General features: G+C 46.1%; 2 protein-coding genes across 2 annotated transcripts in view; both read left to right on the top strand.

Annotated features, from left to right (window-relative positions):
* Positions 1 to 4,635, top strand: part of LOC142300956 (E3 ubiquitin/ISG15 ligase TRIM25-like) — a 4,936-nt gene extending 301 nt beyond the window's left edge. Inside the window, exons 1-2 of the mRNA XM_075341979.1 lie at positions 1 to 594; positions 3,773 to 4,635. The exon at positions 1 to 594 is cut by the window's left edge and continues 301 nt beyond it. Of these exons, the coding sequence (XP_075198094.1) occupies positions 1 to 594; positions 3,773 to 4,521 (1,343 nt within the window). The 3' untranslated portion in view covers positions 4,522 to 4,635. The remainder of the gene's footprint in view (positions 595 to 3,772) is intronic.
* The window catches only part of OVCH1 (ovochymase 1), a 273,997-nt gene that overhangs the window by 220,358 nt on the left and 35,859 nt on the right, over positions 1 to 17,780 (top strand). The window lies entirely within an intron of this gene.

Genomic DNA, 17,780 nt, shown 5'->3' with positions numbered 1-17,780 from the left:
CTGCTGTTAGATCCTGTCTACAATGTGAGGCTTCTCTGTGTGATGATCACCTGAGGGTTCACAGCAAAGGACCAGAACACGTCCTAACTGATCCCAGCACTTCTCTGGGGAACCGGAAATGTTCTGTCCATAAAGAGGTGCTGAAATATTACTGCACGGAGGACGCTGCTTGTATCTGTGTGTCCTGTTATCTGATAGGGAAGCACAATGGACATAAACTGGAGTCTCTAGATGAGGCCATTGAGAAAAAGATGGAGAAATTGACAAATATTCTGCAGAAACTTATCACAAACAGAGAAAAAGCCGAGAAAAGAGTCCAAAGTCTGGAGGAGGGAAGAAGAAATGCTCAAGAAAAAGCAGCTGGAAAAGTCTCGAGAGTCACTGCTGCATTTAGACACATCAGGAGATCTGTGGATGACCTGGAAAAGAAGGTCCTGAGTGAGATCTCCAGGGAGGAAGAGAAGGTGTCACTGTCACTGTCTGATGTGATCCAGAAGCTGGAAATAAAGAAGGACGAGCTGTCCAGGAAGATGAGGCACATAGAGGAGCTGTGTAACATGACGGATCCACTGACCATCTTACAGGAACCAGACTGTGACGGGGTGTACAACAGAGCAAAGGATGGACGAGGCCGAGGGACGATCCAACAGGTTTATTCACAAGGACACTGGAACAGCACACGATAAGTCCACGTAAAACAGATTCGGGGGCACCTCCCGATAATCCAAAGTGCCAGATCACAACGTAATAGTCCTTTTCAGAGTCCCAGAAATCCCACACAATCCACTGGACGGCGAGGTCTGTCCGCAGATTCAGATCTCGCTCCCTTCCTCTTCAAAAACTCAACTCCCAACTGCATTTAGAAACAGGAGTGAATTGTTTGAGCTCGTGGGCCCGCCCCTCAAGGGTAGGGGTCTATGCAATGGTTGGGCCCACTAGAAGATTCTAGAAGGTTGGCTCCGAGATGTCTACAGGTTTGTGTAGTTGGCGTTATCCACTGCTTACGAAACAATGAGAAGTTCCCCTGGCTGTGTGGACAAGAGATAATTGCATTATGGGCCCAGAGACACAGGAGATGGGGGGAAGGTATGGTTACTTACATCCCAAGACATTTCAAAGTGTTCAGTAAGTACAACCAAAGGAAAGTGACATCACATCCTGACATAGTATTACAGCAAATACAGTGAGAAGGTAAAATACATCATGACAATTCCTTCCCCTCCCAACTTGTGTACGTACTAGGGACCTCTACAGGTCGCTGGTTAAGTACACGCAGGCAGAGCGTTACTTACATGTGGCTTCATGCAGCCACGAATTGGCATCGTAGCTCTCCCACATCATTGCCCAGGAGAACAGCTGCAGGCAGACCACCCATCACCCCAACCACACATCGCCTGACCCCAAAACCAAAGTTCAGATCCACAGTGGCTGTGGGAATAGTCCTCCATTGTCCACCAGCCAGTTCAATAACAATCCCAGGTCCTCTATGGATTGCCTCAGGCCGAACCACTCGGGGATCAGCCAGTGTGAGGAAAGCACCCGAGTCACAAAATCCAACAAGTCTCTGTCCATCCAGCACAACCTCCTGCAAGTGCTTACCTCGATGAGCAGAAGTCGTCATAACTGCGGGTCGCACCCCGTAAACTCCTGGTGGTGCAACATGGGGGGCTGAGTCACTAGGCCAGTCCTCACATAACGGTGCCACATCTTCCTCCATGGCACTGGGCTGTAAATAATTAACAATCCGATTGGGTGCAGGATCAGTCCTCATTTGAACAGCTGGGCAGGAGACTTGCCGATGCCCTGGCTGTCCACATTGATAGCATCTGAGCTGGGTCTCCCTCCATCCAAGGCGTCCTCTTGGGTAAGGGGTAGGGGAACTTGGAGGCCGGCTCCCACCTGAAGGTGCTGTAGGGGTTTGAGGATGATTCCTCCATGGCCTGGCTGGGCATGAGGCCTGCAAATGCCCGGGATGCCTACAAACATAACACCTGCGCTCTGTTACTTCCTCTCCCCGGCGTATTCCAGAAAGTGCAGTAGAAGCAACTGGAGGCACATTAACACGGGTATCAACATGTGGTGGCTTAGAGGAACGGGGAACAATGGGGACAGAATAACTGGGGGCATCCGGTGTTGTGGAGCTGTTAGGCGTCTCTCCATCCTCCAACAGAACCCTCCACTGAGGCTTGATGGTGAGAGCCTCATCAGCGAGAGCAGCAGCTTCCTCCACTGTCGCTGGTTTTCTCTCACGCACCCATTCCCGGATCTCAGCGGGGCACTGGGCAAAGAATTGTTCTTTTAGGATGACCTGCAGGAAGGTCTCCCAAGATAAGGCCTCCTCTGCCTCCAGCCAGCGATTACATATTTGTTTGAGTCTATGAGCATATATCTTAAAAGACACTTCCCCATCACAGGCTAAAGCACGGAACTGAGTCCTGTAAGTGTCTGGGGTCACAGCATAATGTTCTAGAATAGTCTGTTTAATATCCGTATACTCACAGTTCCACCGAGGGTCCATAGCTCTATAGGCTTCAGCAGCTCCCCCCTCTAGGAGCCCAACCAGATGCCGGACACGCTCCCTGTCCGGGACTTCCATTAATCGACACTGATGCTCAAAGTCCTGGAAGAAGCCCTCAATGTCGCCTGCAGCCTCATTAAACGGCTTAAAGTCTTTGCGGGACACCCTGGGAAGTTCCCTCATGATGGGTGCTGGGGTTACAGTCTGTCTGGAACCTCTCGCGGCTTCCACAGCGAGCTCCTTATCCAGCAGTGCCATCTCCTCCATCCTGCGCTCCTTCTCTTTAGCTCCACGCATGGCCTCCCTCTTATCTTCTATGGTGGCCTCATCTCCAAGCAGTGCCATCTCCTCCTTGTACCACACAACCCATTGACTTTTTTGGGTATTCACCTCCGGCTGCCGTCTTTCTTCCGTTTGCTGTGAGGATCCTTCCTCCACGTCATTTTGCGAACAGACTCCTTCTAGCGCCTCAATCAGCTGCTCCTTGGAGAGTCCTTTGAAACGAACTCCTACTTCACGGGCCTTTGATTGCAGGCTCCCCAAAGTCCAGGTCTTGTACTCTGCAGTGCTGGTTCCTGATGTTGAGCCATTGTCCTCCATTCCTTCTGCTCTGATCCCAGCGCTGCCAACCAGTTTGTGACGGGGTGTACAACAGAGCAAAGGATGGACGAGGCCGAGGGACGATCCAACAGGTTTATTCACAAGGACACTGGAACAGCACACGATAAGTCCACGTAAAACAGATTCGGGGGCACCTCCCGATAATCCAAAGTGCCAGATCACAACGTAATAGTCCTTTTCAGAGTCCCAGAAATCCCACACAATCCACTGGACGGCGAGGTCTGTCCGCAGATTCAGATCTCGCTCCCTTCCTCTTCAAAAACTCAACTCCCAACTGCATTTAGAAACAGGAGTGAATTGTTTGAGCTCGTGGGCCCGCCCCTCAAGGGTAGGGGTCTATGCAATGGTTGGGCCCACTAGAAGATTCTAGAAGGTTGGCTCCGAGATGTCTACAGGTTTGTGTAGTTGGCGTTATCCACTGCTTACGAAACAATGAGAAGTTCCCCTGGCTGTGTGGACAAGAGATAATTGCATTATGGGCCCAGAGACACAGGAGATGGGGGGAAGGTATGGTTACTTACATCCCAAGACATTTCAAAGTGTTCAGTAAGTACAACCAAAGGAAAGTGACATCACATCCTGACATAGTATTACAGCAAATACAGTGAGAAGGTAAAATACATCATGACACAGACATCGGGGACTTGTGTGACCTTGAGGAGGATGGAGGTGATGAGGACACAGGAGGACATGATGGAGGTGATGAGGACACAGGGAGACATGCTGGAGGTGAAGAGGACATAGGAGGACATGATGGAGGTGATCGGGGTGCAGATCTGATCTCACAGATATCACACAAATTATCTAGTGTGATAAGAGATATAAATGTGATCTTCTATGTACAGGATCCTGCAGACATATTATTGGATGTGAACACTGCTCATAATAATCTCCTTATATCAGACGACCTGAAAACTGTGACTTGGACAGAAATAAGACAGAATCATCCAGAAACAGCAGAGAGATTCCAGTATTATCAGGTGATGAGCGCGAGGGGATTTACCTCAGGACGACATTACTGGGATGTGGAGATCAGTGGATCAGGATGGTGGAGGGTGGGGATGTGTTACCCCAGTATAGGCAGGAGGGGCGGCCAATTATACATTGGAGATAATAACAAGTCCTGGTGTTTATATGGAGAGCATGAGAATAAACAGTATTCTGTGAGACATGCTCGTGTAGTGATCCCGTTACCTCAGCAGATCTCCAGTGATGGAGTCAGGATCTGTCTGGATTATGAGGCCGGGCAGCTGTCCTTTTATGAGCTGTGTGACCCCATCAGACACTTACACACCTTCACTGCCGCCTTCTCCGAGCCCCTTCATGCTGCGTTATATATATATGAAGGTTCTATAAAGATATCAGCATGGAGCAGAAGATGAAAGACACCATTAACATAGAATGATTGGAGGTCTTATCATCTGCCCCGTATGAATCTATGTCACTTGAGGTTGTAATACAGGTGGTAAAATGCAGCCACATTAGATGTCCTTTGGATAAGGCCTAATGTTTTTTTTGGGGGGGGGGGTTAAAATTACATTTGTGCCCCAACTTTAATCTACTGTGCCTCACTTTTCCTATCATTGTTACCAGGGTCGGTTCCAGGTTTTTGTGGGCCTCGGGCGAAAGAGACTTAGTGGGTCCCATTCACACGTAGACACGCACATACACAGATACGTACATATACAGGCATATGTACACATACATATTTTAAAATTCAGAAAACACATATAAATAGACATAAATCTATACACTGACATACATAGATACACATCATACATGCACACAGACACATTAGAGACATTTCTAATATGAGGAAGCCAGCAGCAGCTCCTCTTGAGCATGTGGCTGTGCCATGCTGATTGGTGGCAGTCACTAACAGACATGGCCGCACACTGACACTTCTGTATGTACATCACAAGAGAGGCTGGGGACATACACATTATTAGGGGGCATACACATTAGTGAGGAGGGGGGGATATACAGCAAGGAGGGGGCATACAGCTCTAGAGGGAGGCATACAGCTCTAGAGAGGGACATTAGGCTCTGGGGTGGGGGGGAGATCATACAACTTTGGGGGGATACAGCTCTGGGGGTATATAGCACTGGGGTGGAGGGAACATACAACTCTGGGGGTATAGTAGTATAAAAACAAACAGTAGAATCCAGCTCTTCAGGTCACAAAGACTTCAGATTTATGTCCGCATTCACCTTGATCATGATTAAGGGTGATCTTTTTCACCTGAAACGCGTAGCGCTGGTCATGCTATCTGTCTTGCCTGCATGCTGAAATAAATCTGAAGTCTTTGTGGCCTGAAGAGCTGGATTCTACTGTTTTTTTTTGGGGGGATTTTATGGGTCGTGGCAGTGCCTGTCCGTGCTCCAGGAAAGACGCTAAAAGGAGTGGGTGCACACACGGTGAGTTGATTATTACAAATATGGTATAGTAGTATGCAGCCCCCATATTCCTCCATATAGTGTCATGCAGCGCCCATATTCCTCCATATAGTACAATGCACCCAATATTCCTCCAGGTAATATAATGCACCCCATAATGCTCCACATAATATAATGCAGCCTCATATTACTCCATATAGTACTATGCCACCCACATATTTCTCCATAAATAAATGATAATGCTATTGCATATATAGAAAATCTTGATATTCAAATTTGATTTTTATCCTGTTGATATTTTTCAATCACTGTCTATTGTCTGGTGTTTATTTTTATATGATGGTAAGATATACGTTCATACGATTAAATAAATTTCTCCATATAGTGTTATGAAGCCCCTATATTCCTTCATATAGTAAAATGCACCCCATATTGTTTCACATAATACAATGCAGCCTCATATTCCTTCATATAGTGTTATGAAGCCCCCTAGTCCTCCTTATAGTATAATGTAGCCCCCATATAGCATTATGCAGCCCCCATATAGCACTGTGCAGGCCCCATATTGCATTGCATTATGCAGCCCCATATACCACTATGCAGCCCTCATATTGCATTATGCAGCCCCATATACCACTATGCAGCCCTCATATTGCATTATGCAGCCCTCATATTGCATTATGCAGCCACCATATAGCACTATGTAGCCCACATATAGCATTATGCAGCCCCCATAAAGCTTAGGCAGCCCCATTATAGTATTATGCACCCTCATGTAGCATACAGCCCCAATATAATTGAATGCACCTCCATAGTCCTCTGGCCTCCATGATAAATACATACTCACTTCTCGTTCCCTTGCTGACACTGGCCCTGTGCAAAGGTGTCCATCTTTTTACTCCTCTTTCAGACGTGCACAAAAGTGCGGTTATCAACACTTTTGTTCACCATTGAAAAGATGGACACAGAGGATCAGAGGCCAAACAGAGTCTGGAGTAACTCTGTTGCCTCATCAGTGAATGGATCTATCAGGGGTTTCACTTAAATCACGTATTTCAGAGATATAGATAGAAACCTGATATAAGTGCTCAGCATAAAGCATGGAATAATTGTGCCTAAACCAGATGGCATCCACATTTTTGGCATTGCTGTACTGAGGAGACCCCATTAAATTTATGGGGTGTAGGTTTCCAGAAGCAGGAGCTGGGCACAATGTACGGGCACTACAACGTACTGGCACGATAAGATGTCCTTTTCCTCCCAAAAATTTGGGAGGAAAATGAGGGGTGCGTCTTAAAATCCGAATGTAGCTTACTGAGGGGTGGTGGCGAGGGGTCACAGGAGGCAGGGCAATGCTTTGCACTGTGCTGCAGGCGCTGATCTCTGCGGCACTGCTCTGTGCGGCGGGCGGCCCTGCTCTGTGAGGCTCTATGCGGCCCTTCTCTGTGCGGCGGGCGGCCCTGCTCTATGCGGTGGGCAGCAAGGCACGGGCCATTCTGAAGATGTTGGATGTAAGAGCTTCAAATAATGGCGCCCAGAGTTGGCGAGTGCGCAGATGGAGCTCATGGCTCAAGCTCTCATCTGCGCATGCACCAACTCCAGCCTTCAATTCTTTGAAGCCCGCAATGCCGACATCTTCAGAATGGCCAGAGCCTCACCGCCCGCAGTGAGCACCAGCACAGAGAAGCGCCAGCTGCTCCAGGATAGGGCAGTGTTGGGGGCCCCCATCACAGAGCAGCACCCGCTGCCTAAGCACAGTGTTGCAGCCCGCAGTGAGCATCTAGGACTCCCTCTGCACCGCCCGCGGCATCGCCGTACACCAGCACTGCCCATATTTTTTTACCGTTTTTTAGCTCTAAATTTGTGGTGCGTCTTATAATCTGGTGCATCTTATAAAATAAAAAATACGATATTTGTAATTTTTAATTCTGCAACATTCACTGCATTTGACACCATGGGTCTTTTCCAGAGACTAAATCATCACTATACCTAGAGGGGTGTAATTTCCAAAATGTAGTCACTTGACGGGGTTTCTGTTGTTCTGGCACTTAGGGGCTCTGCAAATGCAGTCCGCAAACTATTCGAGGAAAATTGGTGCTCCAAAAATTAAATAGTGCGCCTTCCTTCATGAGCCCTGCGGTGTGGCCAAACAGTACTGAACAGTCACATGTGGGATATTGCAACGTTCAGGAGATATTGTGTAACACATTATGGGGCCTTTTTTACCTATTCCCTTGTGAAAACTGAAAATTTGGGGTTAAAACAACACATTTTAGTGGTAAAAATGTAATTATTTTTTCTTCACCACCTAATAGTAGAACATTTTGTGACACACCTGTAGGTCAATATGCTCTCTACACCCTTGGGTGAATTCATTGAGGGGTACAAATTATAAAATGGGGTCACTTGTGGTGGATTTCAGGGGTTTTGCCAATTTGACATGGCCCACACAAACCATTTTAACTAAATCTGTACTCAAATATGGCGCTCCTTCCCTTCTTCACTTTGCATTGTCCCTCAAAACTAGTCTTTGACCACATGTGGGCTACTGGCATACTCAGCAGAAATTGCACAACAAATTGTATGGTCCATTATCTCCTGTTACCCCAGTGAATTTGAAACATTTAGGGTTAAAGCAACTTTTTTGGGTTAAAAATGTATTTTTATTTTCACCGCTCATTGTTATAAAATTGTGTGACACAACTGGAGGTTCAAGGTACTCACCAAACATCTAGATAAATTCCTTGAGGGGTCTACTTTCCAAAATGGGGTCACTTGTGGGAGATCTCCACTATTTAGGCACATCAGGGGCTCTCCAAATGTGACATGGTGTCCGCTAATGATTGCAGCCAATTTTTCAATTAAATGGTGCTCCTTCCCTTCTGAGCCCTGCCATGCGCCCAAACAGTTGATTTCCACCACATATGCAGTATCATCGTACTCAGGAGAAATTGCACAATAAATTGTACAGTGCATTTTCTCATGTTATCCTTGTGAAATAAAGCTATCTGGTGGAAGTAACAATTTTGTGGTAAAAGTTTGTTTTTATTTTCACGGTTCAATGTTATAAAATTCTGTGAAGCACCTGACGGTTCAAGGTGCTCATCAAACATCTGGAAACATTCATTGAGGGGTCTAGTTTGCAAAATGGGGTCAGTTGTGGGGTAGCTCCACTATTTAGGCACATCAGAGGCTCTAAAACGCGACATGGTATCCGCTAACCATTGCAGCTATTTTAGGATTCAAAAAGTCAAATGGCACTCCTTCCCTTCCGAGCCCTGCCGTGCGGCGCTCAAACAGTAGATTCCCCCCCCCCTATGAAATATTGGTGTACTCAGGACAAATTGCACAACAAATTGTATGGTGCATGTTATCTTGTTAGCTTTGTGAAAATACAAAGTTTAGGGCTAAAGTAACATATTTTTGGGAAAAAGTAAAATTTTCATTTTTCCCTTCCACGTTGTATTCATTCATGTGAAGCACCTGAAGGATTAATAAACTTCTTGGATGTGGTTTTGAGCAGTGTGATTTTTAAAATGGGGTCACTTTTTGGTATTTTCTGTCACAAAGGCCTCTCACAATCACTTCAAATGTGATATGTTTCCTAAAAATGGCTTTGTAATTTTTGTTGGAAAAATTGTGATAAACTTTGAACCCTCGTAACTTCCTAACAAAAAAAAAATTATGTTGCAAAAATTGCGTTGATATAAAGTAGGCATGTGGGAAATGTTTATTGATTATTTTGTGTGACATAACTCTGGTTTAAGGGCAAAAAAATAAAAAGTTTGAAAATTGCTAAAATTTCGCTCAAGTTCCAATATTTTCAGAAATAAAGGCATCTAAAATTGCGCTGACGTAAAGTAGACATTATTTAGTAACTATTTTGTTTAACAATTTTCTGGTTTAATGGCATAAAAATTCAAAGTTTGAAAACTGCAAAATTTTGAAAATTGTTGCGAAATTTCCAATATTTTCACAAATAAATGCACAAATTAAAGTCTTAAATTTACCACTATCATGAAGTACAATATGTCATGAAAAAAAAACAATGTCTGAATCACTGGGATCCGTTGAAGTGTTCCAGAGTTATAACCTCATAAAGCGACATGGTCAGAACTGCAAAAAATGGCCAGGTCAGGAAGGTGAAAATAGGCTGGGGGGTAAAGTTGCGATTATGTTACGGCAAAACAACGCAATGTGTGAAAGCAGCCTTGGAAACTAAGTGTGAAGTGACCCTGTGAAATGTCACTGCTTATCTGATTGGCTTCTATGAGCAACTGCTTCACTTCTTGTTTTCAGTTTCATTATGTTTTGCATTTTTAATAAATATTAAAGCGTTTATAAAGAATTTACAGTGGAACCTCGCTTAACGAGTAACCCAGTTAGTGAGTATTTCGCTTAACGAGCAAAGCTTGCTGTAAATCTGTAACTCTGTTTACGAGCAAGCTTTGCTGTATGAGAAAATACTCACCACACACACTTCCGGTTCCGTACATCCACCGCGCTCTACCTCGCTCTTGCAGTCCACACAAACACACACAAGCACGCACAAACACACACAAACAAACACGCATGTGCACACACACACACACACGGATTATGCTCACCTTACCTTCCGTTCCCTCGCCGGCCTCCTGGAACTTGCAGTTTGCCCATACAGGATGTGTATCGGGTAACCATCACGACCAGTTCCTCCCTCGTCGCGATGCTTGCCGATACACATCCTGTAGCGGCGAACTACAAGAACCATGAGGCTGGCGGCAGAACGAAAGGTACACATATTATGTTCACCTTACCTTCCGTTCCATCGCCGGCCTCATGGTTCTTGTAGTTCACCGCTACAGGATGTGTATCGGCAAGCATCGCGACGAGGGAGGAACTACCCCTGTCAGCCGCTACTCAAAGGCAGCTGGGAGCGGAAGGTCCGGCATCGGTCGCGATGGTTACCCGATACACATCCTGTACGGGCGAACTACAAGTTCCAGGAGGCCGGCGATGGAACGGAAGGTAAGGTGAGCATAATCTGTGTGTGCGCGTGTGTGTGTTTGTTTGTGTGTGTTTGTACGTGTGTGGAATGGCACAATAGGGGACCAGCAGGGGCGTAACGACCGCGGTTGCAGAGATCACCACTGCGACCGGGCCAGCAGGGTTATAGGGGCCCGGCAGCCGCTCTGCAGAGCCAGCTCCTCTCTGTAAGAGACAAGATGCGCTCTTCAGTGGCCGACCACGCGACCGCCGGGGGCCGGCCTGTGAGTCAGGAGGGCCCGGTGTCAGCAGGGGCAGAGGGGCCCCTGACCTGGAGAGGCCCACCAGGCGTTTCTAGCTGTGACAGAGCAGAAGTGCTCCTGCACAGAAGACGGAATCCATCCTGCCAGGACCTGTGATGATGTCATGTGCCCATGTGACTGTGTGGGAGGAGCCACAGGATTGCCGGGCAGAAAGCATCTGAAGATATCGATTCCTGAAGGAGATTGGGACACATGACTGGTAATGAGAAAAAAGGGGACATTGGGGGGTGCAGGGTGAGTGGCATATGAGGGCTGCAGACTGTGACAGAAGGATGTGAAGGGGTGCAGAGTGTTTGAGAGGGGTAAGTTGGAGTACAGCAGGGTGAGATATGTGGGGCAGGGTGTGTGACATATGGGGGTGTAGTGTGTGTGATATGGGGGGTGCAGGGTGTGTGGAATATGAGGGTTACAGTGTGTGTGATATGGGGGGTGCAAGCTGTATGTGGGGCAGGGTGTGTGAGATATGGGGGTGTAGTGTGTGTGATATGGGGGGTGTAGGCTGTATGGGGAGCAGGGTGTGTGACATGGGGGTGCAGTGTGTGTGATATGGGAGGTGCAGGCTGTATGTGGGGCAGGATGTGTGAGATATGGGGGTGTAGTGTGTGTGTGTGATATGGGAGGTGCAGGCTGTATGGGGAGCAGGGTGTGTGACATAGGGGTGCAGTGTGTGTGATATGGGGGGTGCAGGCTGTATGGTGAGCAGGGTGTGTGTGATATGGGGGGTGCAGGCTGTATGTGGGGCAGGGTGTGTGGGATATGGGGGTGTAGTGTGTGGGATATGGGGGGTGCAGGCTGTATTGGGAGCAGGATGTGTGACATATGGGGGTGTAGTGTGTGTGATGGACCCGTGGAAGCACCCCTAGTAGTGCGAAACGGTGCCGTTGCCCAGCATGCTCCCTCCCCCCTTTTGCATGCACGAATGAAGCATGAATAAAAGCAACGTTTTATCAGTGAGTGCTGCCAGCCTATTTCATTGATGATAAAAATATAGCATCTGCCCAAAAATGGTATCATTAAAAACATCAGCTCAAGACGCAAAAATGAAGTCATCACTGAGCCATAGATCCCGAAAAATGAGAACGCTACGGTTTTTGGAAAATGGCGCAAAAAATATGCAACTTTTTTTGGATAAACGTCTGGGTTTTTTTAACCCCTTAGATAACAGTAAACCTATACATGTTTGGTGTCAACAAACTCGCACCGAACTGAGGCATCACACTAACACATCAGTTTTACCATATAGTGAACACGGTGAATAAAATATCCTAAAAACAATCGTGCAATCACACTTTCTTTTAAAACTCTTCCGCACTTGGAATTTTTTTGTCATTTTCCAGCACACTATATGATAAAATGTATGGTTTCATTTAAAAGTAGAACTCGTCCCGCAAAAAATAAGCCCTTATATGGCAAGATTGACGGAAAAATGAAAAAGTTACGGTTCTTCAAATAAGGGCGCAAAAAACAAAAATGGAAAAATCGCCCGGGGGTGAAGGGGTTAATGAGATGGGATGGTTTTACGAATATTTTTCATAAGGAAAGACAGTGTGGGGGTATAATTCATGGTGTAGGAATGGTGCAGTGGTCATAGTATATGAGTGGTACAGTGTGGAGGCCGTGTATCATAAGGGGGACAATGTGGGGTAACTTTTTTGTCAGGGAGCATAGTGGGGGAATTATTTTTTTCAGGTGCACAGTATACGGGTTATTTAGTGTTATTTAGTGCACAGTATACGGGTTATTTAGCGCACAGTATACGGGTTATTTAGTGTACAGTATGTATGGATATTTTTTATTTAGGTGTAATAATGACACTAATTTTTTAGGGCATCGTGTTAGGATATGTTGTGGAAAACCAGAGAAGATGAAAGTCTGGGGAGACGAGTTGTCCATCCACAGACAGCTACAGATACCATGTTTGGCATAGGTGGTCTCCTTGACTGGAGACTGCCCTTCCCGTGGTTGTTCCTTCCCGGTGAAAGACCTGGCTAGTTTCCTGCCAGCGTTGAGAAACATGTGATGGTGTCTCCGCAGGCTTTCTTGTTTTGAATATTTCACAGGGGGCATTGCTCTAGAATCACTGCGTTGAGAAACACGTGATGGTGTCTCCGCGATGTTGGATGTTGATCTCCCTAAGGTCAACCATCCTTGCTTATGTAGTCTTCTACTAGGCATTGCTCCCAACTAGCCAGTTTCCTACTCCACACTGATGAGGGGCAAATACCCCGAAACAGCTGTCTGTGGATGGATACCATGTTTGGCATAGGTGGTCTCCTTGACTGGAGACTGCCCTTCCCGTGGTTGTTCCTTCCCGGTGAAAGACCTGGCTAGTTTCCTGCCAGCGTTGAGAAACATGTGATGGTTTCTCCGCAGGCTTTCTTGTTTTGAATATTTCACAGGGGGCATTGCTCTAGAATCACTGCATTGAGAAACACGTGATGGTGTCTCCGCGATGTTGATCTCCCTAAGGTCAACCATCCTTGCTTATGTAGATCAGCCGTACCAGCTGCTCCTGACCACTTCAGAGACTGTCAGTGTCCTAGTCTGACCCCTTGGCCCATCTGTCACAGGACTGGGTCTCTCTGAGTAGCCGCTAGTGACTACTGGCAGCAAAGCCTAACCTCCCCATCAGAGGCTCTGGTGAATACCCGGTAGATGCTTAGTTACACCCCTCCAGGTTGAGCCGGTGCTATGGGCCAGTGGGTATACTCCCGCTCACACCCACGAGCATTACATAGGGAATCATCATGACGTATCTCTATAGCATTACTGGTTACCAAACTACTACAGATTATGTTATTAGTATCACAATATCTTACTATATTAGTACCTTCAACAAGGTTGCAAACCACAGTAACATCAGACATTTCTACAGAAGAGTAGGGATCGATGAGGCAAATTGACTTATAGTTACATGGGTTGAAAAAAAGACCTAGGTCCATCTAGTTCAACCTTCCTCCACCAATTATATATTTCAGCACTAAATTAATTATACCAAACAGACAAAGAACTCTGTCCTATTTAGCTGCAGGAATGGCTTTTTTTCCACTCGCAGTGAGTGCCCCCTAGTACTTAGTATTGTTTTAGGAGGGAATAAGTCATGTGCCATCCTTTGTACTGACCACACATGTATTTAGTTGCCCGCCTTTGAACTGACTAACTTCTGAATATCCTTTTTAAAATGTGGAGCCCATTACTCGATCCCATATTCCAGATGTGCCCTTACAAGTGGTTTATAGAGGGGTAAAAATATGTTGCAACCATGGGATCTTATCTCTTTTTATACACCATAAAACCTACTTTGCAGCTGCTGCCTGACATTGAGTGCTGCTGCTCAGCTTACTTGTAACCAAAATACCCAAGTCCTTCTCCTGTTCTGTTGTCCCGAATTTACTTCCATTTATTGTATATGCAGCAATAGGATGACTCCGTCCTCTGTGCATTACTTTACATTTATCAACATTAAATCTCATTTGCCAAGTGTCTGCCCATTCTGACATCTTATCCAGATTGTTTTGTAATATTGTACTATCAAGGTCAGTTTTTAATATCCTACATAGTTTGGTATAGTCTGCAAAAACTGACACTTTGTTCTCAATCCTATCCACAAGGTCATTAATAAAGAGATTAAAAAGAATCGGTCCTAGCACAGATCCCTGCGGTCCCCCACTGCTTAATATAGCCCAGTTAGAGAATGTACCACTTATGACAACTCTGTTTGTTATCTTTTAGCCAAATCCTTACCCATCCGCTTATAGTTCCCCTAGTCCTTGCTTCTGGAGCTTCAGTATAAACCTATTATGTGGTACAGGATCAAATGCCTTTCTAAAGTCCAAATAAATCCCATCAGTTGCATTACCAATATCCAGATTTGCACTTACCCCCTCATAGAAACCCAAAATATTAGTTAGACACGACTTATCTTTTATGAATCTATGCTGGTTGTGAGTTATTATATTATTCTCTCTAATATATCGTTGCATGACATCTCTTAAAATGCTGTCAAAAACCTTGCACACACTGATGTTAGACTTACCGGACGGACATTGCCTGGACCCACCCTCTTACCTTTCTTAAATATCTGTATCACGTCAGCCATTATCCAATCCAGAGGTAACAACCCTGTTACAAGAGAGTCCGAGAAGATAACATACAGCAGTCTGTCAATTACTGAGCACAATTCCCTCAATATCCATGGATGAATGCCATCTGGCCCGGGGGATTTATCAATGTGCAATTTAGTCAGACACAGGTGTACTTCTTGTTGTAAGTTAGTTATATCGGGGGGGGGGGGATTTGATTTTTGCCTTGTTGAATAATCCCTATAACAGTCAGTTCCTTGGTGAACACCAATGAAAAAATACCAGTTCAATATCTCAGCTTTTTCTTTGTCCTCTATAATTATCTTGTTATTTTTTATGGGGTCTATACTATCCTTTTTATTTTTCTTTTGGCATTTATGTGTTTATAAACATTTTGAGGGTTTATTTTAATGTCTTTGGCGATTTTTGTTTCAGTAATTCATTTTGCTTTATTGATTTCTTTTTTACATTTCTTATTGAAATCTTTATACTCCTGAAATGCTATTTCTTTATTCTCAGCCTTCAAGATTTTGAATTCTTCTTTGTTTTGGTTTGATTATACTTTGTACAAACTTATTTATCCATATAGTGGTTTCTTTTTAATCCTGGACATTCGATTACCATATGGTAACCATGCCCAATTTACGTTTGTTATCGCCAGTTACCATTACGTTGCCCCAATCTACACAATTAGGCTTTTCCCTTAAGGTCTAGTGCGCATGGCACTTCCAGTCATGCGCACTAGACCTCACTGAAGCTGAGACGCGTACACCCAGCTTCATTGTGCACATGACCGAAAGTGTGGGACATTCTGTTCATGCTCACAGACCCTAATGTGGGCGTCACACGAGACGATCTATCGTGCGATGCGTCGGGGTCACAGTTTTCGTGACGCACATCCGGCATTGTTCACGATGTTGTCTCGTGTGACACCTCCGAGCGACGCAGAATCGGTCACAAATCTTGAGTCGTGTACACGTCGCTTATTTTTAAAAAATTGTTTATTTTTCATGGCGCCGGTTGTTCATCATTTCCGGGGCAGCACACATCGCTCCGTGTGACACCCCAGGAACGATGAACACAGCTTACCTGCGTCCCGCGGCACCTACCGGCTATGCGGAAGGAAGGAGGTGGGCGGGATGTTACTTCCAGCTCATCTCCGCCCCTCCGCTTCTATTGGCCGGCGGCTGTGTGACGTCGCTGTGACGCCGAACGTCCCTCCCCCTTCAGGAAGTGGATGTTCACCGCCCACAGCGAGGTCGCTCTGCAGGTAAGTACGTGTGACGGCGGTTTCACGACTTTGTGCGACACGGGCAGCGATTTGCCCGTGACGCACAAACGACGGGGGTGGGTTCGATCGCTCGTGCGATCGTACGATAGATCGTACTGTGTGACACCCGCATTAGCCCGGCGTTCTGAAGCGGTGACAACAGACACAGTTACACTTGTCACCGCTAATGACGCTGGGCAATGGGCATTGAATAGCATGTTAGCACGCCCCGATGGGCGTGCTAACATGCTGAGCGGGTCGCATGAGATCAGAAACTAACGCCCTTGCGACTAGTCAATGCGCTCATTAGCATATCATAAAGGATCTTTAGAAATACTTTTTCTAAGGATCTCTTTTTGTGTGCTACTAGATATAGGGACTGTTAGGCAGGGATTAGAAATATGCACCCAGAACTGCTTGTGGTTCTGGGTACATATTGCCACTGACAGGCTCCCTTTAAAGAAGGTGTGGCGTTAAGAAGAAAAGTTTCACAGGGACTTGAATCTGTAGAGAATAAGAACTAATTGATACTTGGGCACCCACATGGATCCAGCGCAACTCACTCCATGCCACTGTGCAAAAATTGAGAATTCACCATTCCAACAGTCGAGCGCAGCCTGTTATTGACCGTAACAATCAGGTGACTTTGAGCAGCATATCATCAAAAAAACATCCGATGATGACAGAGGCACAGCTAGTGGTTCTGGTCAGGGGTACCAAACATCTAAGTGGGGTCCTAATCCGGAAACCCTGATTACAACTACGGTGGCTCATCCTAATTGTGGGTATACAGGAACCTCAGCAGATGCCCATGATGTGATTGAAAATAAATCTCTATATAAAGAAGAACACTGCTATTACTGCCATATGGTGGCCATATATCGACGATACCAGCCCTGCAGAACATATAAGAGATTACAGTACAGTTATAGATGGTGACTTAAGGCCCCGTTACACGCAGTGACGTATCTACATGATATATCGCCGGGGTCACGGATTCCGTGACGCACATCCGGCATCGTTGGAAAATACTCACCAAATCGTCCATCGTTGACACGTCGTTCCTTTTCTAAAAATCGTTGATTGTTCAGGACACATGTTGTTCGTAGTTCCCGAGGCAGCACACATCGCTCTGTGTGACACCTCGGGAACGACGAACTACAGCTCACCTGCGGCCGCCAGCAGTGAGGAAGGAAGGAGGTGGGCGGGATGTTACGGCCGCTCATCTCCGCCCCTCCACTTCTATTGGGCGGCCGCTTAGTGACGCCGCATGAACCGCCCCCTTAGAAAGGAGGCGGTTCGCCGGCCACAGCTACGTCGCTAGGCAGGTAAATCTGTGTGATGGCTCCTAACGATATTGTGCAGAGCGATTTGCCCGTGATGCACAAACGACGGGGGCGGGAGCTTTCACCAGCGACATCGCTAGCGATATCGCTGCGTGTAAAGCCCCCTTTATATCTGACATTTTTTTTCCAGATGGGGTTGTTCATTTCTTCACTTCTTTTCCATCTGGCTCATGAGGATTTCTCCGGCCACGACTTGTCTGCAAATTACAACAAAGACACGTTTAACGTCTCACGTTTCCAGCACCGTCCACATCTATT

This window comes from Anomaloglossus baeobatrachus, chromosome 4, assembly GCF_048569485.1.
Source record: "Anomaloglossus baeobatrachus isolate aAnoBae1 chromosome 4, aAnoBae1.hap1, whole genome shotgun sequence".
Taxonomy (NCBI): Eukaryota; Metazoa; Chordata; class Amphibia; order Anura; family Aromobatidae; genus Anomaloglossus; species Anomaloglossus baeobatrachus.
The sequence above is the reverse complement of the archived record's forward strand: the minus strand, read 5'-3'. Positions and strand labels throughout refer to the sequence as shown.